The sequence below is a fragment of the Rattus rattus genome, chromosome X, assembly GCF_011064425.1.
Source record: "Rattus rattus isolate New Zealand chromosome X, Rrattus_CSIRO_v1, whole genome shotgun sequence".
NCBI lineage: Eukaryota > Metazoa > Chordata > Mammalia > Rodentia > Muridae > Rattus > Rattus rattus.
Window position 1 is genome coordinate 26,660,440 of NC_046172.1, and position 22,702 is coordinate 26,683,141.

Sequence of the window (22,702 nt, forward strand, 5' to 3'; positions counted from 1 at the left end):
TGGTTCCATTGTGGCCATGAAGGTTGTTTGATGAAGCCTCAAGGAATCACATTAGTTTATATTTATCATGTAATGTTTTCCTTTATTCATACAACTGTCTCTTGTTCCAAAATCTACTTTGTCTTTTCTTAGTGCAGCTACTCCAGATTAGTTTTGATAAATGTTTGCTGTTATATCTTTTGTTATTTTATTGTTTTTGCCTATATCTTCATTATTTCAAGTGAGTGTCTTATAGATTATACATAATGTGGGCCAGTGGTATGTCTTGGGACCCTGACTTGCACCTAGGGAATGAAGAAAAGACAGACACACAAACACATGTAAGAAAAACCTGGGGTAAAGTAGGATGTGCTCCCTGGAATATCACTTATTACTGCAGCAACCCAAAACTTCAACATGTTTATTGTATACAGTGTGGGGTAGGGAAGTTAGCTAGTCTGAGTAGAGGATTTCTGGCTGCAGAAAATCTCAGGCTACAAACACTCAGGAGGTAGAAGTTGCAGTTGCTAGTTTGTGTGTACATTGATCAATCATCCATAAACATTTGTATTTGAACAGAGGAGGGATCTGTCACTCTGAGCCCAATGTGACAAATGGCTTTGTCTGTTTCCCAAGGGTCCAAAATCAACAATACGCAGACACTCTGGACTTCATTCAAGCATGGCTTCTTCCACTCCCCATAGGTTGGTTTGTATTTGGGAGGAAATGCAGATATGACCAATTTGTTTAAAAGTTAGAAAAAAATTAAGACCTGGGAATATAAGAACAGGCTCTGAAATGACAGTGGAAACAAAAGTCAGCCAACAGATAAATCAGATAATGCAAATAAGCAGTGGAGAATACAGAATTGGTGACCTGAGCTGCTGAACAAGTAACTAACAGAGGATCTGGAGGAGCTCTTGCTACCCTGAAGTCCAAAGTTTACACTATTAAGCAAGTCAGGAGAAATTCAACACCAGAGAAGTCAGCTACTGAGAACCAAAGAATAAACCTGGAATTCTATGATGTTGTGGTCCAGAAGAGAAAGTTAGGGTTTCTATTCCTGCAAGGAAACACCATGGCCAAAAAGCAAGTTTGGGAGGATAGGGTTTATTTGGCTTATACTTCCATATTGCTATTCATCACCAAAGGAAGTCATGACTAGAACTCAAATAGGGCAGACACCTGAAGGTAGGAGCTGATGCAGAGGCCATGAAGGGGTGTTTCTTCCTGGCTTGCTTGCCATGTCTTGCTTAGCGTGCTTTGTTATAGAACTCAGGAAAACCAGCCAAGGAATGGCACCTCCAATAATGGGCTGGGCCCTCCTACATAACTAAGAAAATGATTTATAGCTGGATGATATGAAGGCATTTTCTCAAGGGAGATTTCGACCTTTCAGCTAAATCTATATGCCAAGCTGACCCAGCACACAGCAGAACACCAAGGGCAAAGGGAACCTGTTTCAAGATGAAGTTAATGCTATCTTACATCATGCTGGTTTTATATCTGGGTTGTTGTTACAGTATGGGACAAACTAAGCAAACTAATTAAAATTATATAAGCATGCTCCAGGTTTAGAATTATGGACCAAATTGAGACAGGAGATAATAAAATATTGATGGGTAAAATTTAAAGTTCCATTTTTTCCTGATAAACTTGTAGATAATATAATGGTAATGTGGAATTTAGCAGAAGGTAGATATTTTAGATTTTATTTTAATACTATTATTTACTTTAATACCATTTTGTTTAATTTTAAAGCATATAATGAACAAAATATTACATTTGACAATTGACATAATGCAATTCAAATCTTTGTATGCACATTACTTGTACAAAGCACTAAGAATTTGTTTTAAATTTGCTTTGTATTTTCTTTTTCTTTTTGGAATAATTATATAATTTTATATTTTTCCACTTCCCCTTCCTCTCTCTAAACTTTCATGTATGTATATATTCTTGCTCTCTACTAAATTCATGGTTTCTTTTTTTTATTAGATATTGTTACATGACTATGAATATACATATATATTTATAAATAAAACCTATTCAGTCTGTACAACATTACTTATATCTCTGTTTTTAGGATTTAGCAATTTGATATTGGATAACAAATTGCTGTGCTCTTCCCTGATGAAAACTATTTCTTCCGTTCTCAGTATTTCTTAGTTGCCTCTAATTCCACGTACATGTTTTGTGGCATATGTGGTTGCCATCTATATGAAAGAGTATGTTTTGAGAAACACAAGTGTGTAAATAGCCTTCACCAGCATACAGGGGAGAATTTGGAGGAAGAAAAGAGAATGAAGAAGTGCTATAAACTATTATCATCTCAACAATAAAATAATATTAAAAGAGAGAGAAAAAAACATAAGGTTGGGTGGTTAGGGAGGTGTGGATTATCTCAGAAGATTAAGAAGGAGAAATATTGTATAAAATGTTTATAAATAAAAATTATAAATAATAATAGATGTATATTCATGGGAAACTGGAATTTGGCTCTAAATATTTATTAGTTACATATTATATGACAAATATCTGGCTAAACAAATCATAGTTTCCAATTTAAGAAATATTACACTCTGGGGAGGGTATATGAGCAGAAATAGTAAACAGAATTTTCACTGATTAAAATTACACACACACATATATACATACATACATACATACATACACACCCAGGATAACATCATGAAGATGGGCGAGATATCTGTCAATGGATGTTGTTAGGGGAATGTATTTTAAGTTGCGATGTCAGAAAAAGACTTCCTGATAGGAAGTAGGTTCAAAACTTGGGAGGATTTTATTACTTCAGTAGTAGAGGTAGAAACCTGAAAGAGATGGAGGTTGTGGGCAGAGGACAAAGACATACTTAGGGATTAAAAAAGAGTTCGTAATGGATTGGACATAGAGCACAAAATGACATCAACTGTACACCTATGAATTTTGCTTAGAGGAAGTTTTCCAGCATAGATAATAAGTGCATTTCTGGAATACTTAACTCGAGGTGTCCTTTAGGTTTCTGAACTTGATACCCCCCACCAGGCCAATGTATATGGCTGAGTTTAGAGGAAAACTTAGACCTTGAGATTTGAATTTGTATGAAGAAACAATTTTTGCACGCAGTGGTGATCGAGGCAATGGAAGGGATGTTTTGCTTGTGGCAAGATTAAAAATAAGCTGCACATATTTAAAAAACCTGTTGTATGTCAAGACGAGGACAGGTGATACTTGAGAATGATTTTTTTCTAAGTGTAAAAGCCACTTATATCAGTGTAATGAAAGGCTTTTAGCTTCTTATGGCACATAGGAGGTACATTGTTGGGTGAGCACAGAGCAGTAGCAGGTATGAACAGTCCTTTGGGAAGCTTGACTGAGAAGAGGAAGTGCAGGAGGCCAGTTGTTAGAGGGAGAATACCATTAGTTAAGGGTACAACTATTAGTAGTATTTGAAGTGCATTAGTGAAGTTGAACAGCCTTTAATGACCATTACAAAATTGTGCTTTGAGAATAAATAGACTGTGCAAAAGAACCAGTGTTTGTTAAATCCTTTTTCTGTGCTAATTTTTCAGTTGGTAATTGGTTTTAGGCCAGGAAATATTTGCTTGTTAATTACTATACTTCCTATCTAATCATGCTTTAATAATTCTCTCAGGAGGACATGGCTGCAAAAAATCCAAAGATAAAACTGCATTCCTTTCCATAGATTGCTCATGCTGTTAGAACAACTTAAAGGGAGGATTTTCTTTAAGTCCTAGACGTCATTTTTATCTAAATGTGTATTTTTTGAGAATGCTGATACTCAAGGGAAAGGGATTTTACAAGTGACATATATCCCACTTTGGTCTTCCTACTATTACAAGCAGCTATCTTCTTAAATATATTGCATGTATTAAGACAAAAAGAATTGGACACGGGCTTCCCTGAGAATTGCTTGGCACATACTTAAACATAACTTAAAAGGAAATTCATTATAGTGGTGTCTGGTAAGCTTCAAAAGTTCAAGTGGAATGGACTTAAAATGCTTGTCAAAGAGAATACATTTACACACCTGTCACTAGTGAGAAGTTTGATTTGAGTTGACTTTATGAAGGTTGTAAAACTAATCATTAGAACATTGGCATGCCCACCCTAGTCTGTCAAATGAGGGAATCTTATAATATCCATTGAATGGCCCTGTCTTAAGTACTCCATATCTAGTTCTCCATAGGTTCTGTGGTTTCCCTATTTGATGGAATTTAATGTTGCTAAGGAATTTTAGAACTCACTTATACATGAAGTGGACAGAGACCAGTCTTGAGTGAGAGAGTACAGAATGCCCACGGGCTTTGGGTAGTCTAGCATCCGGTACAGCAGAGGCTAGCAAAACTCCAGCTTGCAGGCCAAGTTTTATTTTCTCCCAATCACAACCATTCGCTGACATATTTTCTATGACCACAGACTGGAGGGGTTACGGCAGAGACCCTGTGCCAGAAAACCCTAGAGTCCACAGTCTGAACCTGAAAGTCACCAACTTGGGCTATAATACTGACTAGAAATCCTGGACAAGCCTCAGAATAGTGTTTTGAAAGTACATGCTGCTGCCTTGCATTCCAACCCTTGTCACATCAGCTTTCAGGGTAGGATCCAGAAGTCAACATGCGTGGACAAGAACATTTTCATGAAGTCAGATGAGGAACCTCTGCCCACCCTCATTTTGTCTTGAAAGTACTTAGCCTTAGAAACACATTTCATGCTGGAAAACTCCTTTGATATTAGCTATGAGGTCAGGGATTTCTGCAGAGACTGTCTCCTATACTCTCACTAGTAAGTACCAAAATCCAGTGTAGTGCTTGTTGGAATTCAAATTGCTGGATACCACCTTCAAAGGTTCTGACCAAAAGTTCTGAAGTAAGATAGAAAGGGCCTTTCCCCTGTGTTTGATGGTTTTGATACTGTGACTCAGTGCAATGCATTCTGCTTAACACTGACATAGCCCCAAAGGGCTTGCATCTGTAAGGTGCAGAAATCAGTTTCTGTGGTTCCTGACATGAGTATTTGCATGGAAATATACTTATGAACCACCAGGAAAGATGACTGTAGACAACACTAAAATGATCACTGTTTATCTGTTGACAGTCACTGTTCCTCTTATCTCTATCATCCCTGCGAGAGTTGATATCAAGCAATCTTTACTATGGGATTCCACTCCTTAAGGAGTTTTCTTTTAGTGTTTTAAAATTCCATATAAGATATTTTCAGTCTTGTAAAGTAACTATGTTTTGAATGTAGAAGGGTAGATACCGGATATGACAGTTTCAGATGTCAAAAAATGAACTGCATAACATAAAATAGTGGGAGCAACAAGCAAAAGTCAAATAAGTGTCTGTGCGTGTCATGAATGTGAAAAGGTAAAATGGAGAAAGGCAACAAAACCAGGCAAAGACATGTTCTGGTGCCACAAAAGGATTTTATTTTGAACCAGGAAGCAACAGTAAGCAAGAATAGATTCTGGACTGAGGGGCTTGGCAGTTGACTCAAGTACCAGGGATTGAAAGTATACTGGTCCAACGAGACATAGAAAAACATCATTTCAACAAGATAATCAAATCACAACACTTATTTCAATAATGTGCATTCTCACCCTCTTGGGTTGCTTTAGAAATCAGGTTTTCTGTATTTTTAAATAATTTTAAGGATGATAGTGCCACTTCTGTGAAGTTATTGACTTCTGTGCCTTTTTGTTTGTTTATCCCTAAAAAACAAAGCTAACATTCAAGAGTAGCTAAACTAGGAAACAGCTGACATCTTGAGCTATATATCATTTTCTGATGAGAAGCTTCACTGTGCACTGTGGGATGTTAAATGCCATTTCTGACTTGCACCAACCAGATGCCAGGAGCAACATGTCTCCAGCTTGCAACTACCAAAATTGACTCCAAATAAGGCCAAATGTCTTCTTGGGTAGCAAAATCAAGAACTTGAAGAGAAGCACTATTTTCAAAACATTTCTCTTGCTAGTGTCATTGTCTCTGCATGCCATTGATGTTTTACCAAGAGAGATCAGATGTCAGCTTCCCAGCACCAGATGCACTGAACAGGCAGTCACATGTCTCTCTGCAGCCATTTACATGCAACCCTGGAGCTGAGTTACAAATCCATCTTGAGTAGGGGGCACTGGCTCATTCCTCAGAAGTTCAAGGTCCATATATCAGTACCATAATAAAAGACTGTCCATTTTCAGGTTGCTTTTCACTCCACAGAAACCATCATCTACACAGTCACTTTCTGAAGTCACTTTCTTTTAAAGCTGGAGAGAAAATCTTCACTCTACATCCACTCTCATCTTATCTATTATCTAAATTCAGATTTGAGTATGAATCTAAAGCAAGTTTCAATAAGCAACATGTTTCTCTTTATCCATTAGGAAGAGCAGTACCATGATTTGGAGTCCTGTTCCAAGGACTGGCTACATAATATGCAAGGCCCAGTGCAAAAGTGAAAATGATGACCTCCATGTTCAAAAAACCACTAAAATTCATAACAAGGAAAAGATAGCATGATACAAAGCTTAGGCCCTTTTTGTGCTCAGGGCACTTGGCAACTGAGTTATTCACATACACACTGTGCCAAGGCTTTACAGCCTTCATTGGCATCTCATCATTTTTGTTGTACTAATTCAATTGACTCTGCCATCTCTTTTGCCCCTCTATATAAATGCTTCCTTTGAGTGGCCCCAGTCCATTAAAGAAAATGCAGAGTTATACTGCAGCAAATGTTTACATCATGTATTTTTAAACTTAAAAAATCCACATGGAAATCTTTTCTACATCATTACAGCAATTAAACACTGTGGTCTTTCACCATATACACATTTTCCTGTAAATATGACAACCTGGAAATAGTAACTGCTACATCCGCAATGTTTTTAAGTTAGCCAAGAGTAAGACTTGCACAACAAAATTATAACATAATCTGTCTTGTCCTTACAAAAATAGCCAAAACACACCCCAAAAAGCTTGCAGTGAAAATCTGAGTAGTAACATCTTTATACTGAAAAACATATTCATGGAAATATTGTCCTGTTCATAAATGCTTTATGTGAACATCATAAGGCAAACTGTAGCATTTATTGTTACCTGGAGACCATGAGTTTTTAAAAACTCAGAATTTGAGTTTTAGACCCTTTTGTTTAGAACCTGTAAGAGTACAAAGTGCATTAAAATATCTATTATCCAGTTACCCAAAATGTACATAAAAATGACTGAGACAACCTTTTCGGTTTATTCAGGGAAGGCAAATACACATTTTTTTATACTGTTAAAAAGTCCTAATAAATTGTTAGAGAAAAATGAAAGTTTTTCCACTGAGGTGTCCATTTTTAAGATGTGAAATTGTCTTAAGTTGCTATCAAAATATTCATCTGGGTATAAATAATATAGTCAATATATAAAAATCTAGCCATTAAAAAAAAAGGACAAAATCTGCCAAGGAAGGGACAGAAAGACACAGGAAATTGGCTTTGTCTTCCATGAAGTCAAGGTTGGCATGCACATTAATTGTGACCATGTGATGCTGAAAGGGGGAGTGTATTGAGTTATTTCTGGGAAATGGTTGATTTGATTAAAAACAAAATCACCAAAACCAATGCCTCAGTCCATCAGTCTTTTCAGTCAATGGCTGGCTGATGTGGTGGCCAAGATAAATATTTTAGCAGTTGAAACCACTTATACAGGTAAATGTCTTTTATCAAGGTGAACCCATGTCAATGTCCCATGCCAAGATCACCTGAGAAAGTCTTAATTTAGAGACCACTACAGTATATCAGGTCAGTATGAAAAGAATTCTATCTGAAATTTTATTAGTAGGTTCTATTGGCAGATTCCTCTGTAGGAACAGCAATTTAGATTTTTTTCTTACAACTCTATGATAAACTATACTAGGATATATGGGGATGTCTACATCTTCAAAATGTGCTTACTAAAACACTGTAACTTTAAAGGCATGTACACTAGTGACTAGTACTTTGTTTAATATGTCTTATCATTACTCATAAATACTGTTTTTGGTGACTTATATTTGGACAGTGTTCAAGGGCATGTGCTGATGTCCCAGAAAACAAAATCAGTTGAAAGTGGGATTGCTATTTGTAAAAGGCCATGTTAATATCTATAGTTACAGAAAGAAATGAAAATTTGATTTGTGGAATGGAATAACAGGGCACCTATTAAATTTAGTGAAAAAATTTCATAGGCCCAAAAATGACTGGTAAGAGGTAAAGTAAAACAGTTTTATACCATAAAACAGAATTCTGCTTTTGATAAAACCCAATTCAGCATGAATTCTTAAATCACTTGCAGAAATCAAATGACAACATTTAATTGTAATCTCATTCAAGATATTAGCCCAAAAGCTTCAGCCCTGGAGAAGTGGGTGATAATATATAACAAAACTTTTAAGAATTTCCAAATCATCCCATCAATCTGGGTAAACTTGAGGTCCAAAGTTAATTCTTTCCTTCTCAATTTTTTCTCATTCTATTTGATCCAGTACAAGTTTCTGATATCACAGTTAAAATATCTTGACTAAATCAGAGTAAAGGAACCTGTACTTCCTTACAAGGATCAAAATTACTTTTATTTTAGCCATATATTCAGTTGTCCTAAGTGACAGTACCTAGCATGGCCTCAGTATGGAGTAGAATGTAAGAAAGTGAAAAAAGCCACACAAATCTACAAAAATTTTTTTTACAGGCTCATAGACTGATGAAATGAAACTGGTAAAGGACTGGTAAACTTATGGGCCTCTTATTGGACAAAACCAAGTGATTCCTAACAGCTGTAATCCAGATTATGCTTCTTTTATAAATAATCTATAGATTTTCCTCTAAATACAAAAAAGTAAAGAAATTATTAAAGCCTGTACTTAATACGACACACAAGAAAAGGAGGGAAATCTTCCATGTGGAGCCCTATCTGAGCTGGTTTCTGGACAAGTTGGGGAATATTTCATCACACTCTTGAAGCCTTAGTTTCTCAATCCCATAAACAACAGCCTCAACCTCTGTAATTCCTTGGGGCTGCTCTGGGGCCAGATGCTCAAGGTAGCTGTTCTGTACAGTCCAAATGGTCTGGGATGGGAAGACCAGTTATAATCGTCAAACCCTTGTTCCACACAGTGAAGGTGGGGCACACAGGCTGCGCAAGCGCCACATCGAAGGTATAGAGGTGGATGGAGTTCAAAGCATCATAAAAAGCGATTGAGCCATTATCATAGTCCAGCAGGATGCCTACACGCCGGGGGTGGGGAGCTGGTTCAATGGGTATTTCCTTGCTGTTATGTCTCACCACCCAGTTATTGTTGCAGCGGCAAAGGGCCCAGGAAGCAGAATTCTTCCCAATCCATTCATGTTTTGGGGCTGATTTTTACGCAAGGCCAATGGCAAACCCGCAGGGAAAAAAAAAAAAAAAAAAAAAAAAGGAAAACAAAAACAAACAAAACAAACAAACAAAAAACCCACATTGCATGTAAGTAAAATTTGCTCTGAGGTCTACAGAGTTTTTTGATTTTTTTTAAAATGTGATCATTTGTTACTCATGATCACACTCTCTTTAAGTGAGTATTTAAATCTAAATATATATCTTTGTCCTTCCCAAACACATAGAGGTGGAAGGTGACCAGTGTATTGGCCTACCTTCCTGTTTTATGCTACCAGAGAAATTTGACTTTCCCTCTTACTGCTCTGTTTGTCTTTTGTGAATGTCTGTGCAGTAAAATTTTCTGGACCAGTACTGATTAGCTTAGATCTTTCTATAATAATTGAAGTGTTTTTTTCTTTTTTTTTTTTTCTGTTCAGTACAGTTATCCGAAGCACATATGGCTATTGGGCCTTGGAACTGTGACTGGGGAGCCTGTGAAATCAACTTTAAATTTACAGACAATCCATAATTTAGAATGCCTTGGCTTAAGATTTTATAAAGAAACCTTATTAAAGCAATGTACTATCTACAAAAATCATCCTTTGGGTTTTGATTGTCTCCTGAGCTTGTGATACATGATGCTGTACTTTTATACGACATTGAGCACCATAAGAGGAAACATCTGATACCATACACTACAACGTACTGAAGACAATAAAAGATATAAAATAATCAAGATGTAAGAATTTGTGATAAAGGAGTTATCCTTACTTAAGGCTAATAAATGTAAATAATCTGAGAATATTCATTGCAGGCCAAGTTGAGCTATGACATTCAGGCGGATAAATGTCAGAAATATATTTATTTTTCAATTATGACATTTTCAGTTATCTTTGAGATTGTCAGCGTATAGACATAGTGTAAGTATGAAAGCACCTCCCTATCTATCTATCTATCTATCTATCTATCTATCTATCTATCTATCTATCTATCTATCTATCTGTCGTCTCTTTATTTTAAACATAGTTTCACATTGTGGCCCAGACAGGCCTCAAACTCTTGCAACCTTTCTCTTTTCAGCTTTCTGAGTGGTAGGACTTAAGCCCCCATATCTAGTTGTAATGAATTTGAATTTGAATTAAGTTTATTTAAATGGCTTTGTATAGGGAGCATGGCTACCACACTGGACATCATGACTTTTGTATAGGCTTATCCTTTCAACAGACTAAATTTTGCAGTTGCTATCATATTTTCCATTTGTCCATGGCTTTGAACATACTCTGGCAAAGGCAAGCAGGGAGAATGATTTCCACATATGAAGTTAAGTCCTTTATCATCATTCAATCTCAGTGTCTTATCTGAACAGTTATAGTCTCTATATCCCCAAGTTAAAGAGTAAAAGAAAATTTCATCTTAAATTCCTATCACAACTGCTGGTATGTAATGCTCAGTAATGATTATTTCATCGTTACTAATTAATTTCACACTAACAGTAAGTACAAAAATCAAAATTGAAACATAGGATGATTCAAAGTGCCACAAGTTTAATTGACACTCCCTCTCACCAGAAATTGTGCAATTCATAACTGTCTTTCTGATTATATTTTCTACTGTACTTTAAAGTTGTAAAAATATCTTTGAGAGGGTTGGAGAGATGGCTTACTTAGAGTACACACTATTTTTCAGAGGTTCTGATTCTGGTCCCCAGCACCTATATTAGGTGGCTCACAACCACATGGAACTCTAGCTCTAGGGGATCCAACACCCTTTTCTGACATTTACAGACAGACAAACAAATGGATGAAGGGCTGAAACAGATGAACAGACAGAGACAGACAGATAGGCAGGCAAATGGACAGACATGCCTACAGACAGAAAGATGGATGAACAGACACATGGTGAAGAGACATAGATGGATAGAAACATAGGGGGACAAACAATTGAACAGAGCCATACAGGAAGACGGGATGGACAGATTGACCGATGGACCGATGGACAGATGGACAGAGACAGAGAGATAGATAGAAAGATGGACAAAGACAGAAAGACAGAGACAGACAGATGAAAATAGACAAGACAGTTGGACAGACAGATGGACAGACAGACAAAGACAGACAGAAAGACAGGACAAATGGACATATAGATGGACTATGAACAGGTGGATGGACTGAGACAGACAGATAGACAGACAGTCAGAGATAGACAGAATTAGATGGACAGACAGATGAAAAGGCAGATGAACAGAGACAGGACAGGGCAGACAGAAGTACAGATAGATGGACTGATGGGCAGGTGGACAGACAGAGAGATGAACAGAGACAGATAGAAAGTGGGGACCAATAAACAGAGACAGATGACAGAGACAGACAGATGGACAGAGGTTGACAGATGGACAGAAGCAGACAGACAGAATGACAGAGCAGGTGGACAGATGGACAGAGACAGACAGACAGGAAAGATATATGGGCAGATAAATGAACTGATAGACAGGTAGACAGATGGAGAAACAGACAGACAGACAAGTGGACTGACAGATGGACAGTCAGACAGATTGATAAAGATGGACAAACAGGCAGATGAACACATGATCAGACAGACAGATGGACAGAGAGACAGATGAACAGATAGATGAACTGATGGACAGGTGGAAAGATAGGACAGATAGGACAGATAGATGGACTGATGGACAGACGGAATGACAGAAAGGACAGAGACAGACAAACATGAACAAAGACAGATGGACAGGACAGATGGACAGACAGGTGGACAGACATATGGACAGGGGCAGACAGAAAGGACAGACAGAAGGACAGATAGATGGACTGATGGACAGGTAGGCAGATGGAGAAACAGACAGACAAATGAACAGACAGATGGACAGTCAGATATGACAGAGACAGAGAGACAGATAGATGGACAGATGGTCAGACAGACAGATGAACAGAGGCAGACAGAAAGATAGGACGGACAGATGAACAGATAGGTGGACCGATGGACAGGTAGACAGACAGGTAGACAGATAGACAAACTGACGGACAGACAGGACAGACAGGATGGACAGAGAGATACATGGACTGATGGACAGGTGGACAAACAGACAAACAGAGATGGATGGACAGAGACAGACAGATGGACAGAGACAGACAGAAGGACAGACAAATGGACTGTGAGACAGAGATAGGACAGACAGATGAACTGATGGACATATGGACAGAGACAGACAGAACAGAGACAGATATGAACAAAGACAGATGGACAGGACAGATGGACACACAGATGGATAGACATATGGATAGAGACAGACAAAAAGACAGGACAGACAGATAGATGGACTCATGGACAGGTGGACAGAGAGAAAGACAGACAGACAAATGGACAGAAAGATGGACAGAGACAGATGGACAGAGAGGTGGGCAGGCAGACAGGACAGATGGACAGAGACAGATGGACAGACAGACAGATGGGCAGACAGACAGATGAACAGAGACAGGTAGAAAGACAGACAGACAGATGGACAGATAGATGAACTGATGGGCAGGTGGGCAGACAGATGGACAAATAGCTGGACAGACAGGCAGATAGACAGGACAGACAGATGGACATATAAGTGGGTTGATGGACGGGTGAGCAGACAGACAGGCAGGACAAACAGACAAAAGGACAGAGGCTGACAGACAAACGGACAGACCGACAGATAGATACAGACAGATGGACAGTTGGACAGACAGACAGAAGTACAGAGACATGAACAAAGACACATGGACAGGACAGATAGACAGATGGACAGATAGACATGCAGACAGGACAGAAAGAGGGACAGATAGATGTACTGATGGACAGGTGGACAAACAGATGGGCAGAGACAGATGGACAGTACAAATGGACAGACAGATGGACAAATGGAGAGACAAAAAGACAATATGGACAAATGGACAGAGACAGAGAGACAGAACAGACAGATGGACAGACAGAAGGACTGACAGATGGGCAGACAGATAGGTGGACAGACAGACAGAAGGATACACAGATATACAGAGACAGAGACAGACAGGCAGAAAGAGGCACACACACAACACACACAAAGCAAAAACAAAAAGTAAGCAAACAAAAAGCCATTCAAAGCTAAACTTATGAATTCAACTTTGAAAGAAGAAAAATAAAGTAATTGGAAATCAGGTGGGAAAAAAATGGGAGGATTGATAATGTGGTAAGGAAAGGAGTTGAGAAAAGTTGTCTAAGTGAAAAATACATTGCATAAGTTCTAAAGAAATTAATAAAACCTTTTAAAATTCATTGAGCAGTTAGTTGCTCTAAATATCCTTTCTTACTAGTCAAAAATAAAGATTCTGAAGAATTTTCCTACAATCTTCAGGTTCTTAATCTCTTTTAAATTACTGAGACATGTGCTTTAATACTTAAAACATTTCACAGTTATTATCATAAGCCAAACACATCACTATTAATCAAGAATGAATAACCCTGAGTTCAACTCTTAATATGTTAAAGCAGAAATCAGTATAGTCAGTTATTGACATATGGTATCTTACCCTGAGCAGAAAGAAAAACCTCACTGATCTTAGTTAACAATAACATTTCTAAAAAGAAACATCACATATATTGGATCTAAAATGCGATCACTTTAAAAGAAGCATGTTAGAAAATATGCCCACTGGCTCTAGAGTCATGAGAGATGGTGAACTGGCCCTGTTCCTCACCTTCCTGGGCAGCACAATAGAGCTGACTCTGGTGGGAGAGGTGCAGTGAACCAGCCCTGAGAAACAGAGCACTGGAGAGCTGGCTCTGCCACTCATCTGTCATTAGATGGTGTGGGGGTAGTGCCCTCCCTCTGCCCCCTCTTTACTTCTGGTTGTTGGGAGAGCTATCCATGTCCCCTTTTCCAGAGACTGTAGAACTCTGGGAAAGTAGGTCCTGCACATCGCCTGGGCAACAAAGTTGAGCTGGTCCTGATTTCAAAGGTGAAGGCATAGGTGAACTGGACTGAGGTCAGAAAAGCAGAAGAATTGACTATCTCCTGCTGATGGGGTCCTATCTGGAGCAGTGCTAGAGCCCTGGTGGTGCAGATAAGGGAGACCCAGAGTGTTGACCAGCTCAACTGTTACACAGGGCCAGATCCAGTGCTCTGAGTAGGTCCAACCCAAAATCTCTATCATCTTTGAACATTTGGGATGCATGAAATGGCCAGTCCTGCTGATCCAAAGCTACAGGATTTATACGACATAGGATAACTATGGAATGACTGAGAGTCCCAGTGAGAATCCAATATTAATGGTGTCAGAGAAACTAGAGACCTCAAACCAGCCCAATGACTCATTGCAATGAACATTTACAAGTGAAGATGTGTAGACACAGGAATATACTGTTGGACACACTGTGATATTACAGCATCCAAGATGAGGTGTTTTCTATGCTTCAGTTTTGTTTGTTTGTGTATTTTTTTATTTTGGGGAAGAGGTTTCAAGGGTGAAGGGAGGATATGAGTAGGACTGAGGTACATGATAGGAAATGCACAATGAATCAATAAAACGGTTAAAAAAGGAAAGAAGAAAAAGAAAAAACTCAAAAAAATGCCACAACTCATGTAGATGTAATAGATAAGCAATTAAATCAGTTTGCCAGCCTCTCTATTAATCAACACATCTCTTTTCTCCTCTTGTCAATCTCCTGCTCACAGAATTCTGGGTTATACTACCCAGAAGCCCCCTTTTACATTTGTGTCTGGATCAGGATGTACATTTGCAATATGGGATCATGAAGTTGAAAAGAGGATCAGGGACATTATTTTCCCAATGGCAGATTGGATACGAGGTTTCAGGGAGTCTCCTTCAGAGGATTCCTGCTCTGGCTGTGGACAGCGGGGCCATCATGACTTCATATACTGGAATGATAGACTCTTGGTCTCTATTTTCAGCCCTGTCAGGGATCCCATAAACTTTTCTCTGTATCTTTGTGGGTCTTTGACTGACTTTCTATTTGTCAAGGTCTAATCAATAAGTTTTTGAATATTTATCCCCACCCCTTCTGTGTGTGTGTGTGTGTGTGTGTGTGTGTGTGTGTGTGTGTGTGTGTGTGTGTGAGAGAGAGAGAGAGAGAGAGAGAGAGAGAGAGAGAGAGAGAGAGAGAGAGAGAGAGAGAGAGAGAGACTTCGTTGCCCAAACAGAGGCCAGAATTTGACATTGGTGTTCTCTATGGCTCTCTACCTTATTTCAGACAGGTTCTCTCACTAAATCCAGACTCTGATTTAGTTAGACTTTTTGACCAGTGATTTCTGGGGAATGCTCTTGTCTGTGTTCTCTCACTTCTGTACTAAGGTTACAGGCAATTGCAACCAAAGTGTGGCTTTTACACAATGCTAGGGATCCTATCACAGGTCCTTATGCTTGCATGTCAGGCGCTTTACCAATGAAGCCATCTTTCTAGGCCCATGAAATACAGTTTGTAATTTAAAACATCTCCTGTGAAGATGTGCTTTATAGCTTAGCAGACACTATTTTCATGCTTTAGATAGCATAGAACCTCAAGTTGCATCCCCAAATAACAATGACTCTATCATTTCCTTCTCGACGCTGCATATAAATTTTACATAAAAAAAACTCTAATGTTTATTTCTCGTTTGAATGTCTATTGAATACTTTGAAGTAGTTGTAGCAATGAGGGCAGAGTTCATTCAGAAAAACAGAAAGTTAAAATTAGAAAAATCTAAAATCTTATGCTGCTCTCTTGACTCCTAGTGAAGTAATGCTGGTACAAACCTACCATTACTGCCTTACTTAACACCATTTCATTAACACCAAGTCCATGTTAACAGCATTTGAGAGCAAGAAAATAACCAAGTATACAGTCCATTAAGCAAAGGAAAATACCATTATTTTATCATTAATCTGTGAAACTATGTACATATGTTCATTGGGCTTGGAAGGTGCAGGCAGCATGTAATGTTCCATTAAGCTACACAGTGTGACGTGAAGAAATTAAAAGGTATACAAACTGTTTCTCAGAGCAATGTTAGCATGCCCCATTACATGAATCATACTGTACATATTAATTTAAAATCAAGCATCTATTTCATGAAAAATAACTGTGACACTAACTATTGTAAGTCAAGGGATCACAGGTAAGGGGCCCACCCTTCCCTGATTATATGTTCTAGAAAATGTGAAACTATTTTTTTCATAATATTTTTGAAATGGACACAATTAAGTTGTATGTAAAGATTCATTGTACGGAAATTAATTGTAGATTTTCGTTTTTCCACACATGAGTTGGTTTGGACATCTGGAGGGTATTTTAAAGGTAATGCTGATCTGTGTTTACATAACTAAAGTGGTCTGGTAGAATTTTCCACACCATTCATTAATGGCAATGAGATCATAATGATCATGTATCATTTATTACAGATAATTATTAATGAGATTATAATCATCTAGACACCAGATTTCAAAATATCAAATTAATACAGCACACCAATTATCTAGAAATGTTCGTTTTCTGCACATGAATTATATATCCCTTTGTGCTTTTATCTCAGCCTAACGCAGCTAAAAGTTTAAATGGCCAGACTTGGGAAATGTTTCAATTAGTTCAGAGACCTGAAGTTTGATCATCCAGATTCTATGTAAAATGAAGCTATACTCACAAATTTCAACAAGCCTGTACAATTTCAGTAAGAGTAGACATCACGGCACACATGGGGGAAATCTGCATACATGAGGGAAATTTGATGGGGTCCCACAAATAAATGAAAAGGTAAAGTAAAACTAAGTTCTGGAAGACAAAGAACAAATCTTCCCCATGGCTGAACCACCTGATGTTTATCTAATGCCAAATGCTCTAGAAACATACAGGCAGCAACACTGAACAGACTCAGTAGGATAAATATGTTTGTATATATGTATATGTAACCACAATGGTTAAAATTAGTCAACAAAGAGGAGGCTCCATGAATTTGGGAGGAAGGTGGCAGACAAGGAAGATGTAGGAAGGAGAAGAGAAAGGGGAAAATAAGGCAACTGTATTTTAATTAAAAATTTAAAAAGAGAGGAGAAAACAGCTCATGTGGTGGTATGTTCCTGTAATCCTAGCGCTGGGGAAATGGAGACAAAAGGATCTCTGGTGGCCAGCCAATCTAACTGAATCCTTAAAGTCCATATTCAGCAAGAGACCATGTCTCAACAAAAAAATAATGAGGTGGAGAGCAATTGAGAAAGCAGCTGGCCTCCATATGTATACACATAAAGGCGCACACTCACATTTCAAGAGCCAGTGAACTCCATGGCCTTGGAAGAAGTAGCACTTGTTCTCTGCACTCTTGACCGAATGTTAAAACATGCAAATGGTCTAGGCAAGGAGAATTAGGCGGATAATAAAGGATGAAAAACTAGCTGCTAGGCTGATGCAGATACTATTATTGAGTGGGGAGGGTCACGTGGTGCAAGCTTACTTCTTAGATTTGGGTTGACTGGTGTCAAGCTATATGCACTTTGTACACCTTGCATTATTTGCATAGCTTCAAATTAAAATTACTTTTTAGTAGAATTGAAGCCAGTTTCACCACTCTCATCTTCCTCTCTTTCCACAATTTCTCTCCTGACATTCACATCAGCCATATCACATTAAATACACTACTTTGTGCTCTAAAGCATAATTATAACTTATGAAAACTATATCACCCTTTAGCTAGTAATGACATACTGTGGGAGTTAAAAGCACAGATCAACGAACTACAATCCAGAGGTCAACTCTTGTCCCTTGCCTGTTCTCACAAATGAAGTTCTATTAGCACTCAGCCATACCCATTTATATATGCATTGTCTGTGGCTGCAGTCCCATTATAACAGCCTCCAGCTGAGTACTTGGGACAAAAATGTCCTGGCCTGTAAAATCAAGACATTAACTCTCTTGTCCTTTATTTGTGGGTTCCTAGTTAAAAGTTAGAGCCCTGACTACAAAATTTGTAACTAGCCAGTATGAATTTTATGACTTTGGGCCCACGACTAAGTTACCTCATCTATAAAAGGAGGATGAGATTATGCACATATTTTCTTTTGGCCATGAACTCACTATATACTTGAGGATAACCTTGAATTCCAGCTTGAGATTACAGGCCTGCACTACGATGTTAGATTTCTGCAGTGTTGGGAACATACACAGAGGACAGAACTAGAACCAACCTGTAGCTTAAAGTATAGACCCAGCTGAGATGAATCCTTATCCGCTAACCAACAAATATATGTTTGCTAGCATTAATAAATGGTTGCTACTGAAGTCACACTGATTTTAGTGTTATGTAGCATTATTGTAGAGGTAGGTTTGGTTCTTCAGACTGGATACTGGCTATGAATTCATATCCTTGACAAGGTTCACAGTACATGTGCCCTTTTACAGTTGCAGTAAAATATACAGAAGCTGCCTACCATGTGCTTCCGCTTATGACCACTTCCCAGTAATGACGGCCACTGTCAATGAACACATTTCCAGCCACGCCATAGCTCCCTTGGCTAGTGAAGCGTTCAGGTGTGTGACTCTTTTTGGATGATGACTCATCACGTTCAACAGTCAGGTTGTCATGGGACACCTTGAGTTTTCGATGAGCAGATTTGGGATCCAGTTTAAATGGCTGACCTAGAAACAAGTTCACCAAAGAAAAAGAAGTTGAAAAGCACTGTTTATTGGAAAAATAACAAATAATATATCATTATAGTCAGATATAAAAGTCTGAAACAAGGGCTAAAAAGAAAGCTTAGTGTATAAGAGAAGTCACTGCTCACCCAGAGGCCCCAGGTTTGCTTCCCAGCACCTAAATGGAAATTCAAAAACTATCTGTAACTCTAGTTCCAGTGGTTCTGCTTCCTCTTCTGACATGTTTGAGCACCAGGTATGCACATGGTACATAAAGGTACATGCAGACAAAATACCCATACACATGAAATACAAATAAAACGTGAGGGTGGGGAGGCTAAAACAACCAATTACTACCTGAGTTCTACTTCCTACTATAGAACAGTATTTTAAATTCTAACAGCAATTTAAGGCTTATAAACAATGTTTTTAAAGGCACTAATTTATTGACAGTTTTCTATATCTTGATTTATTAATACATATAATAAACAAAGTTCTTTTTGAAAACAAACTAGTGTTTTGAAATGCTTACCACTAAAATTCCTAACAGAGTTATGTATGGATATTTGATGTAGCTGCTACATCTTTGTCAATTCTGTATTGGTTCTGAGTACTATCTGTTTCTTGTCACCACATAGGGTACAAGACATTTAAATGCTGGAAACATTGCCATTTGGTTTCAGAAATACCACGCTGTCCAACTTGATAGCATAGTTGCAGTTGGGAGATAGATGCCTTCTGCCCATATGAAGTTTCCAGAAAATTATGGGGGGAAAGCCTAATAAATATAACTGCAAGCAATGTGTGTTTGGGCTGTAGATATCATGAGGCACTGTGTGTTCACTCAAATAGGGGTGGTGCTGCTTAGATCAAAACATAATATCATAACCTCAAATTGTTTGCCTTTAGATTAGTGACCAGCATACTTTTTCTACAAAGAAGAAGGAAATAGATGTTTCAGTTCTGTAGGCCATGCGGTTTCTTTTGTGACTCTGTCATTATAGTGAGGAAATAGTCACAAATTAATAAATGAACATTCATGGGTAAATGAAACTTTATTTTTAAATGTAGGTAGTCACATTTGGCCCTTGAACTGTAGTTTGCTGATCCTTGTTTTGTATATCTATAGATATCAAGGGAAAGAAAGCCATTTGACATGCCAATATGGATTGAAGAATTCTCACAAGGTTTCATTCACCCTTAGAAGAAGAGCCACATGGAAATTTATGGTTTCTGAGAAAGGAAAAATCATTCTTCTGCAGGGACAAGCCTTTTGATAGATTAGCCAGTCCAAAGAGGTCACCTAAAACATATATGACTAGCATTAAATGACCCTGGAATGTGGTATTTATAAACATGTATATTTGTGTACATGTACATGAGTGTGTGCATAGGCATTGTGTGTGTTTCTGTATGTAAGATGTATAATCAAAGAATTACTGACTATTAATTTGAGAAGGGGTAGGAGGGATATAGAAGAATTGCAAGGAGAAAAGGGAGAGGAAAAATGATATAAATACAGTACTGATATGTGAAAATTTCAAAGGAATATTTTGCTGTATCTGTATCCTATTGAAACAGTATTTTATGGATGTTTGAAGATAGTTCATATACATTCTCAAATCTATTTCTAAATGTATCATTTTGGTGTTTTGATAAACTTAAACTTCCAATGTATGGGAATTATACATGGATATAAAACTGACATCTGTACCTAATCAAATAAAAAATTAAAAAGAATAAGCCCAATTTCAAAGAAAAAACCCTAAAGGCCTGAAAAGGTAGCAGGGATGGTCAGAGGTTGTCAGACCTGATGGATTATACCTATAGCTTAAGTTTTAAAGTTTAAATTTAACTTCTCTTGTAAAAATAAAAATAAAAATCTCAAGGGACGTTCATGCCAGCAACTATTAGGGATAAGATTTCTTAAATTATTCCAATTTTTAAAAGGTAAAAGGAAAACATGAGTAAAAATAATTTGACAGCAATGGGCAGAAAAGGAAAAAAAACCCATCTTGGAGCTAACCATTTATACAGGCCTGAGTGCTATGTGGCCTCTTGCTAGTGATGAATAGCCTACTGTTCAGAAAGATGAGGTTTGTAATGGAGAGGAATTGCCTGTAGTGTCCTACATGCCTTCACTATCCTTCTCAGGCACTCACACACACAGCAGAGCCTTGCTAGCTTTAGATCCAATCCCTGTATTCTCATTGAGCTAATTCTGTCTGGACCACAGATGCCTTTTCCAAACCAACCACTGCCCATTCTTACCAATTTTCTGGCTTTAGCTTCAAGGAAGACAAATTAGCTTGATAAGAAAATTAATTGTGTTACTAAAGAACTTAAGTCATCAGACCATTTGTAGAGGGTTACTGTTTTTTTGATTGGACACCTCTTATAATAATTTCTGGATATATTCCCCAGCTGAAAGTCTTTCTTATTTTAGTCCATATACCACCTCACAGTGCAACAAAGCTTTATGTTTCACAAATCCTCACCCAGCTTCTAACATATAAACCTGTCAGCCTATCTCCCCTCAAACACTATTCTCAAAAAAACAACTGCCTCTTGACCCATAATGGGTTTACCATCTGGTTTTGTTTGTTTTTATTTTGTGATGATTGGGATTGAAACCGTGGGTTCACATATTCTAGCCAATCATTCTACCACTGAGTTATATCCTGAGCTATATCTGACAGGGTCTCACTAAATTGCTTAGGCTAGTCTTGAATTCACTCTGTAGACTAAGCTGGCCTTGAATTTAGAATCTTCCTGTATGTAGGAGAACAGGCTTGGCTAGATTTTTATTTTTAAAATGTATGTGTGTGTGTGTGTGTGTGTGTGTGTGTGTGTGTGTGTGTACACATGCACTCATGAACATGCTCATGCATGTATATTTACTGGGCTTTGTCCTACTACACAGTCTAAGCTGGACTGGAATTTGGGATCATGCTTCACTCTCCTGAGTGCAAGGCTTAGAGGTGAGCATCAGTGTGCTAGCTTTATTATATGGTATTGTCTCTAATTTCCTGGCATGGTTATCCTCTCAATTTCTTATTTTTATCATGCTGACTACTTTTCTGTTCCATAGACATAATCTGCTTTTCTTTGGGCCTTTGCACATGCTGTTCCCTTGTTGTGAAACACTCCCTTTTGCTCACATCCCCTAAGTCTTATCTCACCCTTAAAAGCCATCATGGCTATCAGGGTTATGATCTCTTGAATATTCAGCACTTTCATGGGTTATTGCCATCATAAACTTCAGAAACGTAATGATAACTATGGCTTGGTATTTTGTCTTCTCCAAAAGTCTGCAAGTTCTTCGAGAGAAGATGAATGTTGTCACAGTATCTTCAGCCCATTGCATAGCATCTAAAATTTACTAGGAACTCAAACATTTTTGAAAGACAAAATGCATGCTCAAGAGTAAATAAAAGCTATTGAGATGGCTGTATGAGTAGGCATGTATTCATTTCCATGGGCTATATGTTTTCAACAAAGCATGGCATGATATTATAATTATGCTCTTAAAATTGTTTCAAATTTGTCTTTGTGACAGCTGCTAAATGTGGTTATGTATTTCCATTTTAAAAGTGAAGAATCAAAAAAATTCTTCTTAAAAATGAGAAAAAGATGAGGAACCACTAAATGTGATATGGGTTCATAGACTAGATCCTGGGACAGGAACT

At 37.9% G+C, this 22,702-nt stretch overlaps 1 protein-coding gene across 1 annotated transcript in view; it reads right to left on the reverse strand.

Annotated features, from left to right (window-relative positions):
* Positions 1-5,408: 5,408 nt before the first annotated feature.
* Mid1 (midline 1) overlaps positions 5,409-22,702 on the reverse strand; it is an 88,097-nt gene continuing 70,803 nt past the window's right edge. The window contains 2 exon segments of the mRNA XM_032890258.1: positions 5,409-9,402; positions 18,806-19,016. Coding sequence (XP_032746149.1) covers positions 9,057-9,402; positions 18,806-19,016 — 557 coding nt within the window. The 3' untranslated portion in view covers positions 5,409-9,056.